Consider the following 17,197-nt stretch of genomic DNA (forward strand, 5'->3'; position numbering starts at 1 on the left):
GTGTTATTATTTACTGCTAGATTGTTTTATTTTATGTGTGTGAATGTTTTGCTTGCATTTAGGTATGTGCATCAAATGCATGCTTAGTGCCCATAGAAGTCAGAAGGGGGCTTTGGAGCTATGGAAATAGAGTTAGGTTTCAGATGGCAGGGAACCACTATTTAGGTGCTGGGAACTGAACCCAGGTCCTCTTCAAGAGCAACAGCTGTGCAAAGCAAATATTTGTTAAATGATAAATGGTAAGAAAGTTTGTTTTTAAATGACTGATTGGTATGCATGCCGTTTTACCATTTACAAAAGAACAACACAGCCGAGTGGCGCACGCCTTAATCCCAGCACTCGGGAGGCAGAGGCAGATGGATCTCTGTGAGTTCAAGGCCATCCTGGTCTACAAAGTGAGTCCAGGACAGCCAGGGCTACACAGAGAAACCCTGTCTCAAAACAAAACAAAAAAACCAGAAAACAAAAAAAAACCCAAAAGAACAACAGACATTTGCATGCTGAAGTGGATGTGCTTGCTTGCTTCACGTAAGAGTCTCGGTTGGCTATGTGAAGCTGTGGGACCTAGAACATCAGCAGTGTCTTCAGAGTTGAGTAATGGAAAATTGGTATGGTCAGTAAAACGTGCTGTTAGTAGCATACCATGGATGCAACTTGGCTGAGGTCTGTCAGGAAGCATTTGTTGGAGTTGCATGGCATGACAATATGTGTGATGCTAGTATGTGACACAGTGTGGAAAAGTGCTGCTGCTGCAAACCCCTTGGGTTCATTATGAGTTTGGCTCTTGAAGTAATTTTTGGTTGTTGGGATTCAGAAACATTTTTATACTGCCAGGTTTTTGCACTCCTCACATGCAGTTTCAAAAGCTGTTACCAGAAGACACGGGTGTGTGTGTGTGTGTGTGTGTGTGTGTGTGTGTGTGTGTGTGTGTGTGTGTGTGTGTGTGTGTTGCAAGGATAGCCACTGTTGTTCTGACTCACATTATTTCTGGGAGATGAGGTCTAGTGGCCATAGCCACTGTGTATGTCTATCTGGGTTGCCTTGCCTTTTGGGACTGCAGATTCTCTACTTTTCTTACCTGCTCACATAGTTTCTTCAGGCGTCACAGGATTATACCTGCAGAGAAAGTAGAGTTGCCCTGGGTTGTTGAGCCTCTCTGGAAGGCCTTGCTGTGAGCCCACTAGGGCTCTGGGGCACCTTCTATGAGACCCTCCTAGAGTTCTTTCAGAAGCCAAAGTGATTTGTGTCCTTCTGCGTGTTCCTGGCAGGAGACACTCACTGCACAGGGGACAGGGCCAGTCACTCAGGAAGTTTCTAATTTTCCTCTTTCTTCTGGGCCAGGTATTTGTGAATGATAAGGCAGAGGAGTATGTGAAGCTCACAAGCCTTTACTTGTTTGCAAAGAATGTGCGGTCTTTGCTTCACACCTATCACTACCAGCAGATTTTCCTTCATGAATTTTCCATGGCCTATACCAAGTACGTTGGAGAAACACTGCAGCCCAAAACATATGGCTACAGTAGTGTGGAAGAGCTATTGGGAGCCATCCCACAGGTAGGTGTTTTTTTCCTCATCTTCTGAGACAGTGTCTTCCCAAAGAGTCATTGCTGACTCCTGATCAGAGATGTAAGGTGTCACCTGAGTACTGCCAGAGAAGACTAATGGTTTTAATATTTCTCAGTGACTTTTCTAAACCTTTATTCCTGTGTTCCTGGTAAGTAAGTTTCAGGCCTTCCCCCTAGAAATGTGCTCAGAAGTCACCTAACCAGACAGGACACCTAAGCAGATGTCCTGAGTAGAACATGGCTAGAGCAGCATAGCCATGACTCCCTCTGCTCAGTGAGTGTGGAGAATGCCCAGGCCCACTTCCTAAGCTTGGGAATCCTGGAGGAGCAGCATCACAGATGTCTGTGAGTTACTGTGTAGCAGGGGGCACAGGCTGTCACAGTAGGTAAGGGCATGCACAAATGAAGAGTAGCTGGCGGCTATGAGAGGCAGTGGAACTGCAGTGGGAGAGTGAGTGCTTAGTTACGTGGCAAGGCTTTGAGTTGGTCCTCAGTACTGCAAAGAATAAAAAAAGGAAGGAAAAAAAAGTTTGCTAGAGCCCTAGAGAGGAGCTGTTCTGAGGGCCTTGCTTCTCCAGAAAAGAGCTTCTCTTTGCTGTGAAGAAGGCAAGGGAGCCCAGGTTTACCTTTGGAAAGCATCACTGCTGTCCACAGAGGAGCTGACGGAGGCTGAGGAAGGAGCTTATGCATGGTCTTGATTGCTGCCTGAGCCCCAGAAGGATTTGGTGAAGGAGCTGAGCTGGGTTAAAATATATATGAGCACTTGTAGTCAAATTCTAAAACACAGAATATTCCAAAACCTTCTGAAGGCAAATGACACCACATTGGACAGTCCAACCCTGGCCTCCTGGGATGAATTACAGGCAAAACACTTTCTCACTATAAAAACAAGGGAAAACTCATCTAAAGTGTGTTCAAGCTATGTGCATACAATGCTTATGGTGAATGCACCCAGACCTCCACTAGGTATGTGCAAATACTGTTGATTTTGAAGCATTTGAGACAAGGTGCTCAGGCTCTGATGAAATAGTGGGAGAATGACTGGAAGCTGAGGGCAGAGATTTGATGAGAGAGCTCAGCGCCCTGGGAGCCAAGGCCTGCTTTCACCTTGACCTGCCTAAAGGGGCAGAGAGCAGGCCAGGACTGCTGCTTTACTGTCATGATTAGCAGTTAGTTGATGGATCTGGGTGATGCTATCCTTTGAGGTTGAGTTCAGTTTCTATTAGAAAAGGTAAGTACTCTCATGTGGGAAGCTTCAGAATTTAAGTACCAAAGCTACAGAAGATACTATTAAAGAGTCATAAATACCTTTAACACTATATCTTTTGAGTTCAGATTGTTCAGCTTTTTCTGGAGTGCGTGTTTCTAGCCTCTGTTGTCTGTTGCTTTAGAAGCTAAAGAGCAAGCATAGAGAAGCTGTTGGCATTCATTGTGTTTTGACTCTGGTGTGTGAGAAGCAGACACAGGAGGCCCCACACTCTTGAATGTTAGGGTACTTTCCTCTCCTTTTCCTTTGCTTAACCAGGAGTATGTCTTGTGTGCAGGTGGTCTGGATAAAAGGACATGGTCATAAGAGAATTGTAGTGTTAAAAAATGACATGAAAAGTAAGTAAGTTCCTATCCCCTCCCCTGGCTCAATTGTGATTCTCTCACTGACCTTTCTCTCTAATGGGCACCCTTGTCTTCTAGACCGGCTAAGCTCACTTGACCTTTTCCCTGCCAATCATGAAGACCAGCCTGCAGTCAGCAGTCAGATCCTGGAGGTGCCAGAATCCCATATAGCTTCAGAACTCCGGCTTGGAACAGGTACTAGGTACTAGAGGAAAAGCAATAAAGTAGACAAAACCTTAAAATTCCAGGAGGTGGATCAGGGTGGGACATGTGGAGGAAAGAAGACAGTGGGTAATTTCATTAAAGTTAAACATACATTTTTTAAAAATTTAGATGTATTTTATTTTTATGTGTATGAGTATTTTGCCTGCATGTATGTCTATGCACCATGTGTGCATCTGGTAGCTGAGGAGAGATTGGAAGAGGGAGTTACAGATGGTTGTGAGGCATACAGAGTGCCAGGAAAAGTCAATGGAAGTAGATGGAAAAGTAGGTGAGTGGAATTCTGGTAAAAGCTGGTCAGTGAGTGGGCACCAAGATTGATGGACTGTGCTGAGCTGGGTGACCAGGGTTCTTGCTAGACTAGATTTGGAAAGGACACAGCACAGCACACAGGCCTTACGAGGAAAAGGGCTCAGGGACCTAACTATGGGGCATAGCATACAGTGTTGTAAAAGTGCTCCTCCAAGTAACTGAGTCACAGGCTTTATGTAGAGTCAGCTCTGTGTCAACAGAAGCCAGCTCCAGAATTCTGTAGACTTGAGCTCCACCACTTAATTATGAGGGATCTAAATACAACTTCACAGGTAGCCAGAAGGATTACTGTGCCTTGTGTTTAGAGAAAAGCTATATTTCCAGCATCTGACACTGCTGAAGTTTCTTGCTTTGTCTGGCTCCTTCCACTGTAGTTTTGTTTCTTGTCCAAGGCCCTTTTCCTTTTTGGGCCTCTTCAGGGACCAATGTTCTAAGGAACACAAGTCTTCAGTAGACTGTGGGCTTTGGTGTATTGTTTGCCAGGAATCTTCTGATAATGGCTTTGTTGTTATTTGTTTTTTATTTTAAATAAATAAATATGTATATATAGAGTGCTTGATTACTTCCAGCTGACTCTGAGGCTGAGGAAAGCCTGAGGAATAGACCTTCGTGCCCGTGTGAGTACAGCTGCTGCCTTCTCTCTGCAGGGTCCAACCAGATGGAGCAGGAGATTCTGCACCTGGCCAGCAGCTCCCCTGTTGATCTCCTCTGTGCTCCTGTCCCTTCATGCCTGCCATCCCCTCAGCTAAGACCAGATCCTGTCATCCTGCAGTCCACTGATCTCATTCAGTTTGAGGAACATTCTCAAGAGCCTTTGGGTAGGTCACACCCTGTATGTTGGGCACTTGTCTGTGGGTTTAGCAAATGACCCCTGATGCCAGTGTAGGAGGTGTCTGTTAGACAAGGAAAGCAATACTGTTTCAGGTATAAAAGTACCTGTGCTGGTTATTCAGGCCCTTCCTTCCTTGTTGGGGTTTCTGCTAACGGGATTTTTTTTTTTTAAGATTTTATTTATTTTGTAATTTATGTGCATTGGTGTGAGAGTGTCAGATCTTAGAGTTACAGACAGTTGTGAGCCGCCATGTGGGTGCTGGGAACCGAACCCAGGTTCCTTGGAAGAGCAGGCAGTGCTCTTAACCACTGAGCCATCTCTCGAGCCCCACTAACGGGATTTATAAATCAGGTTTAATCTAAAGTTGAGGCCAGTATCACTGGGCTGAGGAAGAGCCTCTCCCAGTAATGGTCCTATCCCAAGTCCTCTGGTACTTCTGGCCTTCCATCTTTTCCGAGTTTCAGCTGCTCCTTAGGCAACACCTATCACCTGCTACACAACATCTGCTTAGAGCCCAGTGGACACTGGGGCTTTAGGAAGCTGGTCTGAGCAAGGTACCTATGGTTTGAGACCCCGTAGTCCTGTGAGCTGAAAACCAGTAGAGCTGACCTCTTTTTTGTTGTTTTTTGTTTTATTTTTCAAGACAAGGTCTCATTGTAGCTTTTAGCTTTGGCTGTTCTGAACCTTGCTGGCCTCGAAATCACAGAGATCCATCTGCCTCTGCCTCCCGAGTGCTAGGATTAAAAAGCTAACCTCTTAACATTCTAACTTAGTGCCAGGCTGATGTGAGGTCTGTTCAGCTTCCTTACCCCTGTGTCAGGTGCTGAGGCTGATGGACATTGGAACTCCGACCATGCTGGCCATGGGACCACCACCTCCCCTCCACAGGTTGAGTGACTACAGTCTCTTGACTGTTAGCCTGTTGTTCTGCCTTCTTTGCGGAGTGCCAGGTGCTCTGTGAAAACCCTTGACTGTCCCCTTTCTGTCTCTTTGATCTGACTCTTACCTTTGCTGCTCGTACTTCCGTCCCTACTGTAAACTGGCTTCCATGGTACATTGTCTTTGTGAGGCAGGGTTTGACACTGGTGACCTCAGATAGGGCCAGGTGAGTTTGAAGCTACTTCTGACACAGGAAGAGCCAATAAGAACACAGGCTCACTGTGTTCTCCTTTGAAATCAGGGGTTCTGGGTGGTAGAGATGAGATTGCTTCTCATGGGGCACTAGCCTTTATACACATGTACACAGGAGCTCTTCTGATTGCAGAGGAGAACAAGAATCTGAGGAGCACGGGCCTCTGCCCAGTGCCCAAGGGGAAGCTGGGCTTGTGTCATCCCTCTGTCACTATCACATGGCCTGTGCCTTTGTCATCAGGGGTCCCTTGCTGCACACAAAAGGCATCTAAGACACTGTGGTCTGTCTTCCGCAAACACTTGGGGAATTACATGTGACCTAAGCTCTGAAGAAGAACAGCTGACTCCACAGTCCCACATGGCTCTCCCTTGTCTCTGGTTTCAACACCTCGACAAGAGTGTGGCCTCTGTAAGAAGAATGAGCAGCACTCACTAGCACTAAGGCCCCTGCTGCCTCAGAGAGCCCACAGGAAGCCTACAAGTCTTTGGTCCTAGACAGAGCAATGAAGGGGCAAAGAATATGAGCAAAGAAAAACTGGCCTTTGATAGGTAGCCAGCATGACCTGTCTAAAAATTTGCAATCCAAAGAAAGGTGATGTGTCATTTATACATATATGATTTTGGTGATATACAATATTGACGGTGTATTAGCTAATATCTAAATTGTGGCATAATGTGACATTTGGTAGTTCATTGGTTCGTTTTTGGATTTTGATTGTTTTTCTTGTTTTTGTCTTTGAGACAGTTTCTTCGTATAACAGCCTTGGCTGTCCTGGACCTTGCTTTGTTGACCAGGCTGGCCTCAAACTCACAGAGATCTGAGTGCCTCTCTGCGCCTCTGCGCCTCTCTGCCTCTGTGAATGGTATTTGTGGTTTTTTGAGACAGTATCTTGACAAGTAGCCAAGGTTAGCCTGGTATTGTAACCCTGCCTCAGGTTCCTGGCTTTGGTGGTGTTTTATAAGCTTGTTTTTGCTTTTTAAATACAAATAACCAGAAGCCAGTACTTCTTATGAGCCCTAGAACTAAATCTCTTTACCTTTCTGTCTTTCTAGGAATTTTAGTTTCAAAACAAGAAGAAAAACCAGAAATTCCAGTACCAGTAAAGAAGGGAAATGTGCCCTGTGACTCCTCACCTTGCAGCCCAGCATCTGCCCCTGCTCCTCCCGGCCCCTCCTCAGAAGCCTCCAAGTCACTGTTCAGCAAGGATGCAGTGGAAAGCCCAGCCAAAAAGCAGCCCAAAAATAGAGTCAAATTGGCGGCCAACTTTTCTTTTGCACCTGTAACCAAGCTTTAACTCCCATTTTAAACACAAAATGAAATTAGGAGGGGGGGTGAAACTGTCTGCTCTACACACAAAATGGGCTTAAAAACCTCATTTTATGTCTTGACCCCAGAAGCCACTTTCATAGATGGTCCATTGGCCACTGTTCCTTTTGAACTTTCAGTTGAACTTTTTCTTCCTTTCTTTCTTTATTCCTCTCAGCTATTTGAAAGAACTCTGGCCTTCATTAAGCAACCCATTTACCAGAATTTTCTAGACTTACAAATTGTAGTGATTGAGAAGAAGTGAGCCACGATCATTTGGAAGGAAGTGGCTTGACTCCCATTGAGCAACCTCTGTCTTTTGTTTAAGCAAATGGAGTTGTGGTTGTTGAAGAAGTCAAGCATGTGCTTGAACCTGTGGGTCACACACTGAGTGAGCAGCAGGAGAGCCATTTTCAAACTGACTAGAAAGTTAACTGGCTTCTAGGTGACTTGTTGGTGTGCCTTGTTTTTTATGTAACTATGTCTGTGGTTGACCAGTGTGGCTTCATCCCAATTTTTAAAAATGTTTCCATTTGGAGATTCCATTTAGGAGCTTTCTAGAAAATTGTTTCACGCTTCCCTTCTCATCTGTCCCAGTTTGACAAGGATCAGTTTAAAGAAAGGCGAGGGTCTCAGTGTCATGGTGAAATGCATTTAAAGCCAGTGTTTGAATGACGGCACACGTTATTGTGTGTTGAGAGGTGGTATTGGTAAGAATCTGATTTTTTTAAACTATGCACCAAATGCATAAACTGTAAATCAGAGCTGAGTATCGAGGTGCTTCAAGAGGCGTGGGTTCAATACTGTTTCCACTAGGAAGAGATCGGAGTGCTATCTGTAATATGAACGCCAAGGTTGATCAGCCTAACCTTGTTTTTGTGATTTTTAAAGTTGGCTGTAAAGCTGGGAAGCTCTCCATGTGAAGATGTGTGTCCATGTTGTCATCTTTCAAGAGTGTCTAGTCTTACTGTTACTTTTCAATATTGAAAGCACTTTTAGGTTTTTTGTTTTGTGGTGTCTAATGTTGGCATTAGGGAAAAACCAGCCTTTGTGGCACCACCTTGTGGAATGGCCTTCTCTCTGGGTGCCTGAGGTGTCCACTCATGAGTGGCCTCTCACACCTGTTGGAGAGGCCTGACATTTACAATGGATTGTATTTGTTGGGCAAAAAAGGCAGATCCATTTGTACAGCAGAAAGAACCTGTTGGCGCACAGTCTTCCACTAGTTAGATGGTTTCTTTGGTGGGAAATTTTTTTTTTTCTAGAAAGCCAGAAAATGGATTCTGATTTCATAGCCAGCATTTTTATACAGTGTCACAAATTAAAGGCTCTAGAGAGGTTTTTTTCACCAGTTGAATTTTTGTTGCCAAAATCTTTTGAATGAAGCTGGTGATCCCCAGTTCTTAGAGCATACCCTACGTAGATGGAGCTGTCCTGGGAACCCGCCACACTCTGGGCAAAGTCTGAAGGAGCTCCCTATGCAGGCCTGGCAGCCCTTCTCTTTTGAGGCTTGATAGCACTTCCTTTTCAAGGCCTCATGGCACTTCCTCTGCAGACTTAGTACATAAGAAGCAAAATGGCACATGTGCAATTTCCTTAGGCTTCTAAGCAGTGTAATAAAGTTAATGTTAAGAATGTGAGCTGCCTTATTCTCAGACAGTCTGAGGCTACGCTTACCTACTCAGACTTCAAGCACGGAAGGGATTATGGAGTGTAAGAACACCAAGTGTCACTAAAGTCACTTGGGGCCATCTCAAAGGTTCTGTGGGCAACAAAGAATAGTTGTATGCAGTGAGTGGTTGCTTCTTTGCCATTTGTTGGAGTTATCCCTGTGTCTGGAGCAATTGTGGCTAAACATTGCTGTTTAAAGATGTGAAAACTCGATGGAAGCTCACTGCGTCTGTGATGTGTCCATAGTGGACAGTCCGGCCACTATATTTTAAAGCAGAGGCTTAGATGACGATGCTACGATGCACGCACATGAAGGTGGTGAGTCACTCTTTCTGGGCGGAAAAATGTGCCAGATTAGATTTATCTGTTAAAAAGACAAAAGTTATCACCAGAACCTCCTTCCCCCATCTTCCCGTCTTGCACCATTTACCTTCGATCAGGCCTGGGGGACAAGATCTTTTTCTTAACTGTCTACTTTGTTTGAACTTTTTTTTTTTTTTTCTTTTGGTGGTTCAAGTGCTGTTTGTGTGTTGGGACCAAACAGTTGTGAATAAACTTTATGAGCAAGTATCTGTAATGAGTGCTTTTGTTTGTGCGTTGGGATTACAAACCTGCCCAGTCAGCTCTCATTTTTGGTGTTCTCAGCTTTTCACCCTTCCTGAAATGTTATGTGTTGCAGCTGGAAATGTGGGTAGCTTGGTTGGTAGAGTTCTTGCTTAGTATTCATGAAGCTCTGGGTTCAGTTCCTGGCACTGTATAAATTGTCTGCCATTTCAACATTCTGGAGGTGGAGGCGGAGACAAAAAGAGGTTTGGAAAGTCGTGTCAGCAACAGCAATTTGTAGGCCAGTCTGGAATGCTTGAGGTAAACTGGTGTAGCATTTAAGGGATGCTGGGGGCTGAAGCAGGTGGCTAGGCTCTTGGTCCTATGTAAATACCACTTGCATTTTGCAGCCCTGCTTCCTGTTCCATGTGTGGAAGAGATCTTCCCGGCTAGAGCCAGGATGAACCCTGGGCTCTTCCTTTGAAACATGTACTTTCTATATGTCTGGTTTCCATTTTCTGATAAGCTTGCTTTCCCAGTAAACAAGTCTGGGAAGGAAGGACTTCCTACACAGTTTCAGCTATAGAGTCCCCATAGCACCCCAATCTCTTTCCCCATGGGAAGAAGGAGACAAGTTGTTTCCCAGTGTAGAATTTGGGAAAATTAGTGTTACAAGCTCCCGGTGACTGCTGGACAGTGCTGTCAAAACACCTTTCACCATAGCAAAGCTGTGCAGAAAAACTTGAGGGAGTTGGAGAGATGGCTCAAGTGCTGACTAGACAAGCTTGAGAATACGATGTCAATCTTCAGCACACACCTGCAATGCTGTGTGGGCATGGCAGCCAGGCCTGTGATCCTGGTGCTAGGGCCAGACAGGCAGAACACTGGAGCTCACTGCCCGGTTGCTAAGGGCCAGGTTCCGTGAGAGACCCTGGCTCAAAAAGCAAGGTGGAGAGTAATAAGACACCTGACACCCAATTGGTGACCTCTGGCCTATGTGCATGCGTGCATGTTCGTGTTCATGTATGTGTGTGCACAAGGTGCCTACCCCCAGCTTCTCATCCCTGTGACTCCTTCCTCAGAACATCTGAACTTTGAGAAGTCTCCTTCCACATTCTCACGGCCTCTGCAGGGAAAGCAGTGGTTCTCTCTGGCCTATAAGGAGGAAAGGAGGAAGAAATCTTTGTAGCCTCTGTCCCTGAAGAGCCTGCTGGGTGGAAGCAAGTGGGACCTGAAGCTGATTGGTTGTCCATTCAACTTTTCAACCTGGAGAGGGAACCTTGAGTTGTTGGTTGGGAGTCTGAAAGGACCTAGAGCAACATTTCTCAACCTGTGGGTCACAACCCCTTTGGGTCTCAAATATCAGATGATTCGTTACTAACACAGTTACAACTGTGAAGTAGCAACAAAATAATTTTATGGTTGGGGTCACCACAGCATGAACAACTATTAAAAGGTCACAGCATTAGGAGGGTTAAGTACCACTGGTTCTAATTAAACAGGAAGGAAACGAGTGGATGGAGTTACGGAGGGTGGCAGAAAGACGTCCAGTTCATGGATCAGTCTCCTCCCATGGAGGTGGCCATGGTTGAAACTCTCTTCCCCCTTGATATACATTCTGGAAGATTTTCTTTGTGTCTTGGGGCTTTATATAACTTTGGATCCAGGTTGTATGGAGAAGAGAGGCTTGAACCCTGTGCCAGGTCATGGACGGGGCAGGAACCTAGAGATGTGGCAAACCTCATGCCAGCAGATGCTGAGGCTCAGAGATCACAATGGGACCTTCCCTAGAGAGAGGCACAGGACTGTTGGGAAAGTACATGGCATGGGGCCTTGGCATACAGAGCTGTATCACTCCCTGCACCCCTGCACCTGAACCCCTGCACCACCCCTCCTGCTCCCCTCTTGAGAGAGCACCCACTCTTAGAAACACAGCAAAGCTCAGCAGCCTCATTATTTCTAGCTTCCTGTCTGCTGGTTTGCTGATGGCGCATACCTGACTCTAAGCTCCCCCTAGTCCTCTTGTGCCTTTATCTTATAAGCTGGATACTGGAGGTGCAGAGAAGTGAAGACAGTGGCCTGGGCTCATTCGGAGCTCCACTCGGGTTTTAATCGGGGCAGTATAGCTCCACAGTGAAGCCTCTGTCCCTTTGACTAACCCTACTATTCAAGGAGATTCAGTTCCGATTCCAAGCTTGTTGACCTCTGTCTCCCTCACTAGGATGCAAGGTGCATACAATCCATTTCCCAGCACCTGCCAAGGACTGCATTAACCAGTGGAATTACCTAACACGTCGACAAGCTGAAACATGCCTGATGACTATTTCTTGAGTCAGCTTCAGCACTGATGCCCAGTCATGATGCTCACCTGCCTTGTGCATGGAAAGCTCAAGACTCCTGGTCCCTGAGCCCAGCTCCATCACTTACATATTGTGTGACCTTGAGTTCATCACTTCCCCACTCTGAGCTTCACTTTCTCCATATACCAACTGGGCATGATGGTCCTACCACCCTGCAGTGTCTCAGTGAGAGGGAGCATGCCCTTGTCTGATGCATTGGCTTCTACACCAGTGCTGTACTGGGTGCTGTGCAGCACCTCCTCGTGAGCGCCACTCTGCTCAGTCTGCCTTCTTCCCTGGCACTTTCTGCTCAGTTTGTCTCCATTCCCTTAAGTCAGGGTGAACCAAGGCCTGAAGCTAGAGGGACTAGGAAGAAGGTGCAAAGAGAAAGCTGGCCCAAGACCCTGGACTCTCCCGCTAGGCCTGTGGGAATGCCCAAGAGGGTCTCAAGCAGCAGATTTGGTGACAGCACTGCTTTGCAAATACCACTTCGGCTATAGAGCATAGCATGATCAATCTAGTGGCAGAGCCGTGGGAAGAAGGGCTGGCTGGTGAGAAGTCCTTGGCAGGGGGAGTGGTGTGTGAAAATCTAGGAGATATGCCAACAGAGAGGATGGCAAAGGGAGCCAAGAGACTGAGGGAAGTCTAGGGTCTCAGCATCAGGAGGTAAGCGGTACAGAAGAACATGGACTTTGTCCTTCCACCGTGAAATCTGTAGCTGCTGTGTAACGGTATTTAAGGAATGAGGAGTAATAAAAGGTTAATGAGTGGTTGTAGTTGCAAAGGTTGACAAAGCAACGACAGTAGCTACCGTAGGAGAGTCCATATTCTTTCTACAGATACTTATGAAGTAGGTGCTGGCGATGTAGCCGTTAAGTGGAAATGAGTAATAGAGAAGTCCAGGGCAACTGGACATCCAGGACAGGGGATACCCTTCCCCAACATGGAACTGCTTAGAAGAAACAGTACCAAGTTAGACCAAGTCAGACCAAATTAACTGACTCTTCCAAAGATTCATTACTTGGGGACCAGATGGCAGTTGGGGAATTCACATGCTACAATGACTGTGAAAGTCAAAGGAGAATTTTCAGGAATCAGTTCTCCTTCCACCTCAGGTCGTCAGCCTTAACCCGCTGAGCCATCCTGTGAGCCTGAAGTTGAGTAATTTCATCTTAAGTCCCAGAGAATAAGTATTTCAGGACTTGGGGGCCATGTGCTCTTTAATACTAGCTCTACCATTTAGCATAGGAGCACCCAAAGATGACCTGTGAATGAGTGAGACTGACCTTTTTCCAATAAGTTTTATTTATAGGGGCAAGAGAGGTGGCTCAATGGTTAGGAGCCATTTGGTCTGCCCTTCCAAAGGACCTGACTTAATTCTCTGCACCTATGACAGCAGTAACAGCTGTCATAACTCCAGTCCCAGGGAATCTAATGCCCTTTTCTGGCCTCTGCAATCACTGTGTACAGGAGATGCAGCAACATACATGTAGGCCAAAAACCCCAACACATAAAATCAAAATAAAGTTTTTTTTTTTCAAAATAAAGTTTTTTAAAACTTTATTTACAAAGACAGAAAGCAGGCCTTGGATGGCAGCTTGCCAATCCTTGTTATAGGATATGCTACTTTAATGTGCATGTTGTAGTCCAGTGGAGATTCAGGACAGATCTGAGTTTAAGAGAGAGATTCAGGTTGAAAAACAACTCTAGAAAGCTATCTTGAGTGTACTTGGCCATCCAAGGTGTTTGAGAAGTAGAAGAGAGAAAAGACACTTTTAAGGATGCCCAAGGACCAGGAAGTTTTAGAGGAGACTAGAAAGTCTATAAACCCTAGCATTTAAGAGCCAAGAACAGGACAGCTACGAGTCTGAGACAGCCTGTGGCCAAGCTCTGGTTTAAGAACTGAGTTCAAGGGGGCTGGAGAGATGGCTCAGAGGCTACAAGCACCATCTGCTCATCCAGAGGTCCTGAGTTCAATTCCCAGCAACCACATGGTGGCTCACACCCATCTATAATGTGATCTGGTGCCCTCTTCTGGCCTGAGCACTGTATACATAATAAATAAATAAATAAATCTTAAAAAAAAAAAAAAAAGAAAGAAAGAAAGAAAGAAAGAACTGAGTTCAACTGACCAGAGGCAAGAGGCCATGTAATAAGCCAGGAAGATGCCTCAGCAGTTAAAGGTACCATTTGGTAGAGGCCTCTAGTTCAATTCTTAGCTCCCAACCTCCTGTAACTCCAGCTCCAGGGGCTCTGACACCCTCTTCTGGCTTCCTTAGGTACCTACACACATGCATACACATAACACACACACATGTAAATATAAATGAAAAGTTCACAAATAAATAAATAAAATAAAGGTTATGAGCATTGGTTGTTCTTCCAGAGAACCTGGGTTCAATTCCTAGCACCCAGGTGGCAGCCCATAACTGTCCAAAGAGATTTGGCCTACTCACAACGACATACATGCAAGCAAAACACTGATGCACATAAAAATAAATAAATGGTTTTTTTTTAAGGTTTTTGAAGAAAATTAAGTAAAATAAAGGAGGCTGGAAAGAGATGCTCCTGGGAGGTAGGAAGCACAACCAGAGACTGGGGCATCATAACAGGGAGGGTAAAGCATCCCTCTGTGTCACAGGCACCAGAGGCTGAGGCTGACTGTGCACCAGCCAGATGTAACCTAATGGCTGTGCTCCTGGTGAGAGGAGCTAGCCTTGAGAGAGTGTTGAAGAACAGATTAAAATAGATTCAAGAGGTTTGGCAGTGGCTCAGTAGTAAAGCACTAACGTGTACAAGTCTCAGCCTCAAAAGGAAAAGAAGTCGATTCAGAAGGCAACTGGAGATTAGGAAGATGGACATGGCAAGGCTATGGCCACCTCTAAAGAAGTAAGGCTATGAAGATGCTGAGAAAGATGGCAATGAGAGGGGAGAAGTATTTTTTTTTCTAATGAGAGATGTGTTTAAATGCAGTAAGAAGAATATGGACACTCAAGGATATAGGAGCAATGAAAATGATCCCCCTGCCAGATGCCATGGGACTTGAGCCAAGGAGTCCTGCCATTTCCTCAACTGCACATTGGAGATAGTAACAGAATTTGTCTTGGTGGCCAATGGAAGACGCAAACAAACTGATGTGACTATGTAACTTAGTACAATGAATGGGGTTCTCGATGCCTTCCAAAGGATCAAGTCTGGATGTGGAGGATCCTATGGTCTTCAAAGTTCCCAGGTTTGTGGTAGCCCTGGTGACCTGAGAGCATCATCTCTCAATTTCATTTGGTCCTGCCCTGCTTAAAACCCAAATAGATGCTTTTGTTGTTGTCTTGTTTTGTTTTACAGCTTTTGTAGTTTTGTGTGTGAAATACACTTGAGTGTTGATGCGTGGGTGCAAAGGTGCCCACTGGAGGAGAGGACACTTCCAAGAGGTGGTTCTCTCTTTTGAGGCAGAGTCTCTCTTGTTTCTGCTGTAGTGTGTATTTCAGGCTAGCTGACCCAAGAGCTTCTGGGTAAGATCTTGTTCTTGCTTCTCATCTCATGTAGGAGTTCTAGGACTGCAAATGCCTTTCACTTCATCTGGCTTTTTTTCTTAGGTGGGTGTAGAGGTTTGAATGATCTGTCTCCCATAAGTCTTGTGCACTTGAATGCTTGCTTTCTATTTGCTGGCCATTTGGGAGGAAGGAAATGGGAGATGTGGCTTTTCTGGGGGAAGTATCTCACTAGAGGTGGGCTTTGCAGTTTCAAAAGGTCCCTGCCATTCCCAGTGTTTGTGGTTCAAGATGCGAGCTCTCATCTGCTCCTGCCACCTTGCTTTCACTGCACCATCATGGCCTCTAGTACTCTAGAACCATAAGCGCAATTAATACTTAAAAAAATAAGTTGCCTTGATCATAGTGTTTTATCACTGCACTAAAAAAGTAACTAATATAGTGGGATCTGGGGATGAAACTTAGATTATCAGGCTTTTTGTGACAAGCAGTTTTACCCACTGATGGCCCTAGATAATCATTTTCAAAACCAATAATGGAATAGCAGGAATATAATACAAGTCTGTTGGGAAATTAGTGGGAGTACTGGAGGCAGGTATTTATGAGGGATTGGTTCTTGGCTCCTTGGCTTGCTATGTTTCCATGGGGAAGGGACAAGAGAGCCCTCTGTGTGGTCTTAGTGTTTCAAGTTGAGTGTGAAGAGTCTCTAAGAAGTTGAGTAACATCTACCCTAGTTTCATGTCTACCTGTGATGGCTCATCATGTCTGCTTGATTGGATTAAGAGGCATGTGGGGGAGAGTCAATAAGGCACAACTCTGCATCTATGAAGGTATTTTTAGAGAGAGACCTACCCTGAATGTGGAAGAACCCCATCTTACGGATGGGAGCCCAGATAGAATATAAGTGGGAAGTGAGATAAGACAGACATTCCTACCTACTGGGAGGTGTGGTGCCTTCTGACATTCTGACACCACCATTCTGTCCCGCTCAAGTGCGTGGAGCTGCTAAACAACCATGGACAGATACCTCTGAAGCCATGAACCCCAAATCTTCCTCCTTTAAGATGTTTGCATCAGCAACAAAGTCTGAGTGATACAGCTAGATCTTTAGAATGTGGCCTTAATGGAGGTTATGAGGTCTGACTGAGTTAAGGGGTCCTAAACTCCATCACTTGTGTCTTACAAGATGAGAGGAGAATGCCTGGGGACAGATGTAGGCATGGGAGCATTGAAGCCAACTATGGCCCAAGATTTCTAGGAACTAGATGAAGCAAAGAGAGACTCTGCCCATGTATAGCATTGGCAGGGAAAACCTTAGGGAACTCCTTAACTTCAGACTGGGTTTCTGTGGTGCTGAGCCCCCATTTTGTGCCCATGTATTGTGGTTGTTCTAGGGCACACATATAGCTTGGCTTCACTACTTCTAGGGTGCTGAACTCTACTTCTAGCATACTGAAGGAGGACACAGTGTCTCCTCAGATCAGTATTTTGACAAATGCCCTAGTGAGCATCTTCACTGTTAGGTTGTCAGGATGTGGCATTTGGGCTGAAGCGGAAACTCACCTGAGACCACATGCAGGCCCTGATGCACACTGTCCACCCTACCAAGATACTAAGTCCCACAGCTGAAACTGAAGTCACTTCCAAAGCCATTGTGATAACACTACAGATCCACTCCAGACGTGTGTGTGTGTGTGTGTGTGTGTGTGTGTGTGTGTGTGTGTGTGTGTGTGTATGTCTTCTTCAATGGATTTGGATGAAAACTGGTAACAAGATCTGGTACAACTCCAAGAGAAGACACTGGAGGAGAGCGAAGCGGGGACTGTAAGGATTCACACAATGGCCATGGTTTATACTGAATCATGGTCATCAGTCCATCCTACCAGACGGACTTACTTCAACATGTCTAACTTGGAGATGCGGCCATGTCTAAAATGCGGGTGTGTTTTGTCTAGTAATAAAATGTAGGATATTTTTTTAAAAATACATGACAGTATGTCCATGAGATGGAGTACTAAGCAGCTATTATAAATATTTGTGAAGGGTGTTTAATGTTAACAAAGAGCTTGTAGTGATGTAGGAGGAACCTAAGTGGCATAATAATAACTGAAAAGAAAGCTGGGTATAAAATGTTTTAATATAGCCGGGCGTGGTGGCGCACGCCTGTATCCAGCACT

The 17,197-nt window shown here is 45.4% G+C and overlaps 1 protein-coding gene across 1 annotated transcript in view; it reads left to right on the forward strand.

Annotated features, from left to right (window-relative positions):
• Positions 1-7,003, forward strand: part of Marf1 (meiosis regulator and mRNA stability factor 1) — a 45,137-nt gene extending 38,134 nt beyond the window's left edge. The window contains exons 23-27 of the mRNA XM_051168333.1: positions 1,342-1,554; positions 3,110-3,170; positions 3,255-3,371; positions 4,358-4,528; positions 6,727-7,003. Of these exons, the coding sequence (XP_051024290.1) occupies positions 1,342-1,554; positions 3,110-3,170; positions 3,255-3,371; positions 4,358-4,528; positions 6,727-6,968 (804 nt within the window). The 3' untranslated portion in view covers positions 6,969-7,003. The remainder of the gene's footprint in view (positions 1-1,341; positions 1,555-3,109; positions 3,171-3,254; positions 3,372-4,357; positions 4,529-6,726) is intronic.
• The last annotated feature ends 10,194 nt before the right edge of the window (positions 7,004-17,197 follow it).

Source organism: Acomys russatus, chromosome 25, assembly GCF_903995435.1.
Source record: "Acomys russatus chromosome 25, mAcoRus1.1, whole genome shotgun sequence".
Lineage (NCBI taxonomy): Eukaryota > Metazoa > Chordata > Mammalia > Rodentia > Muridae > Acomys > Acomys russatus.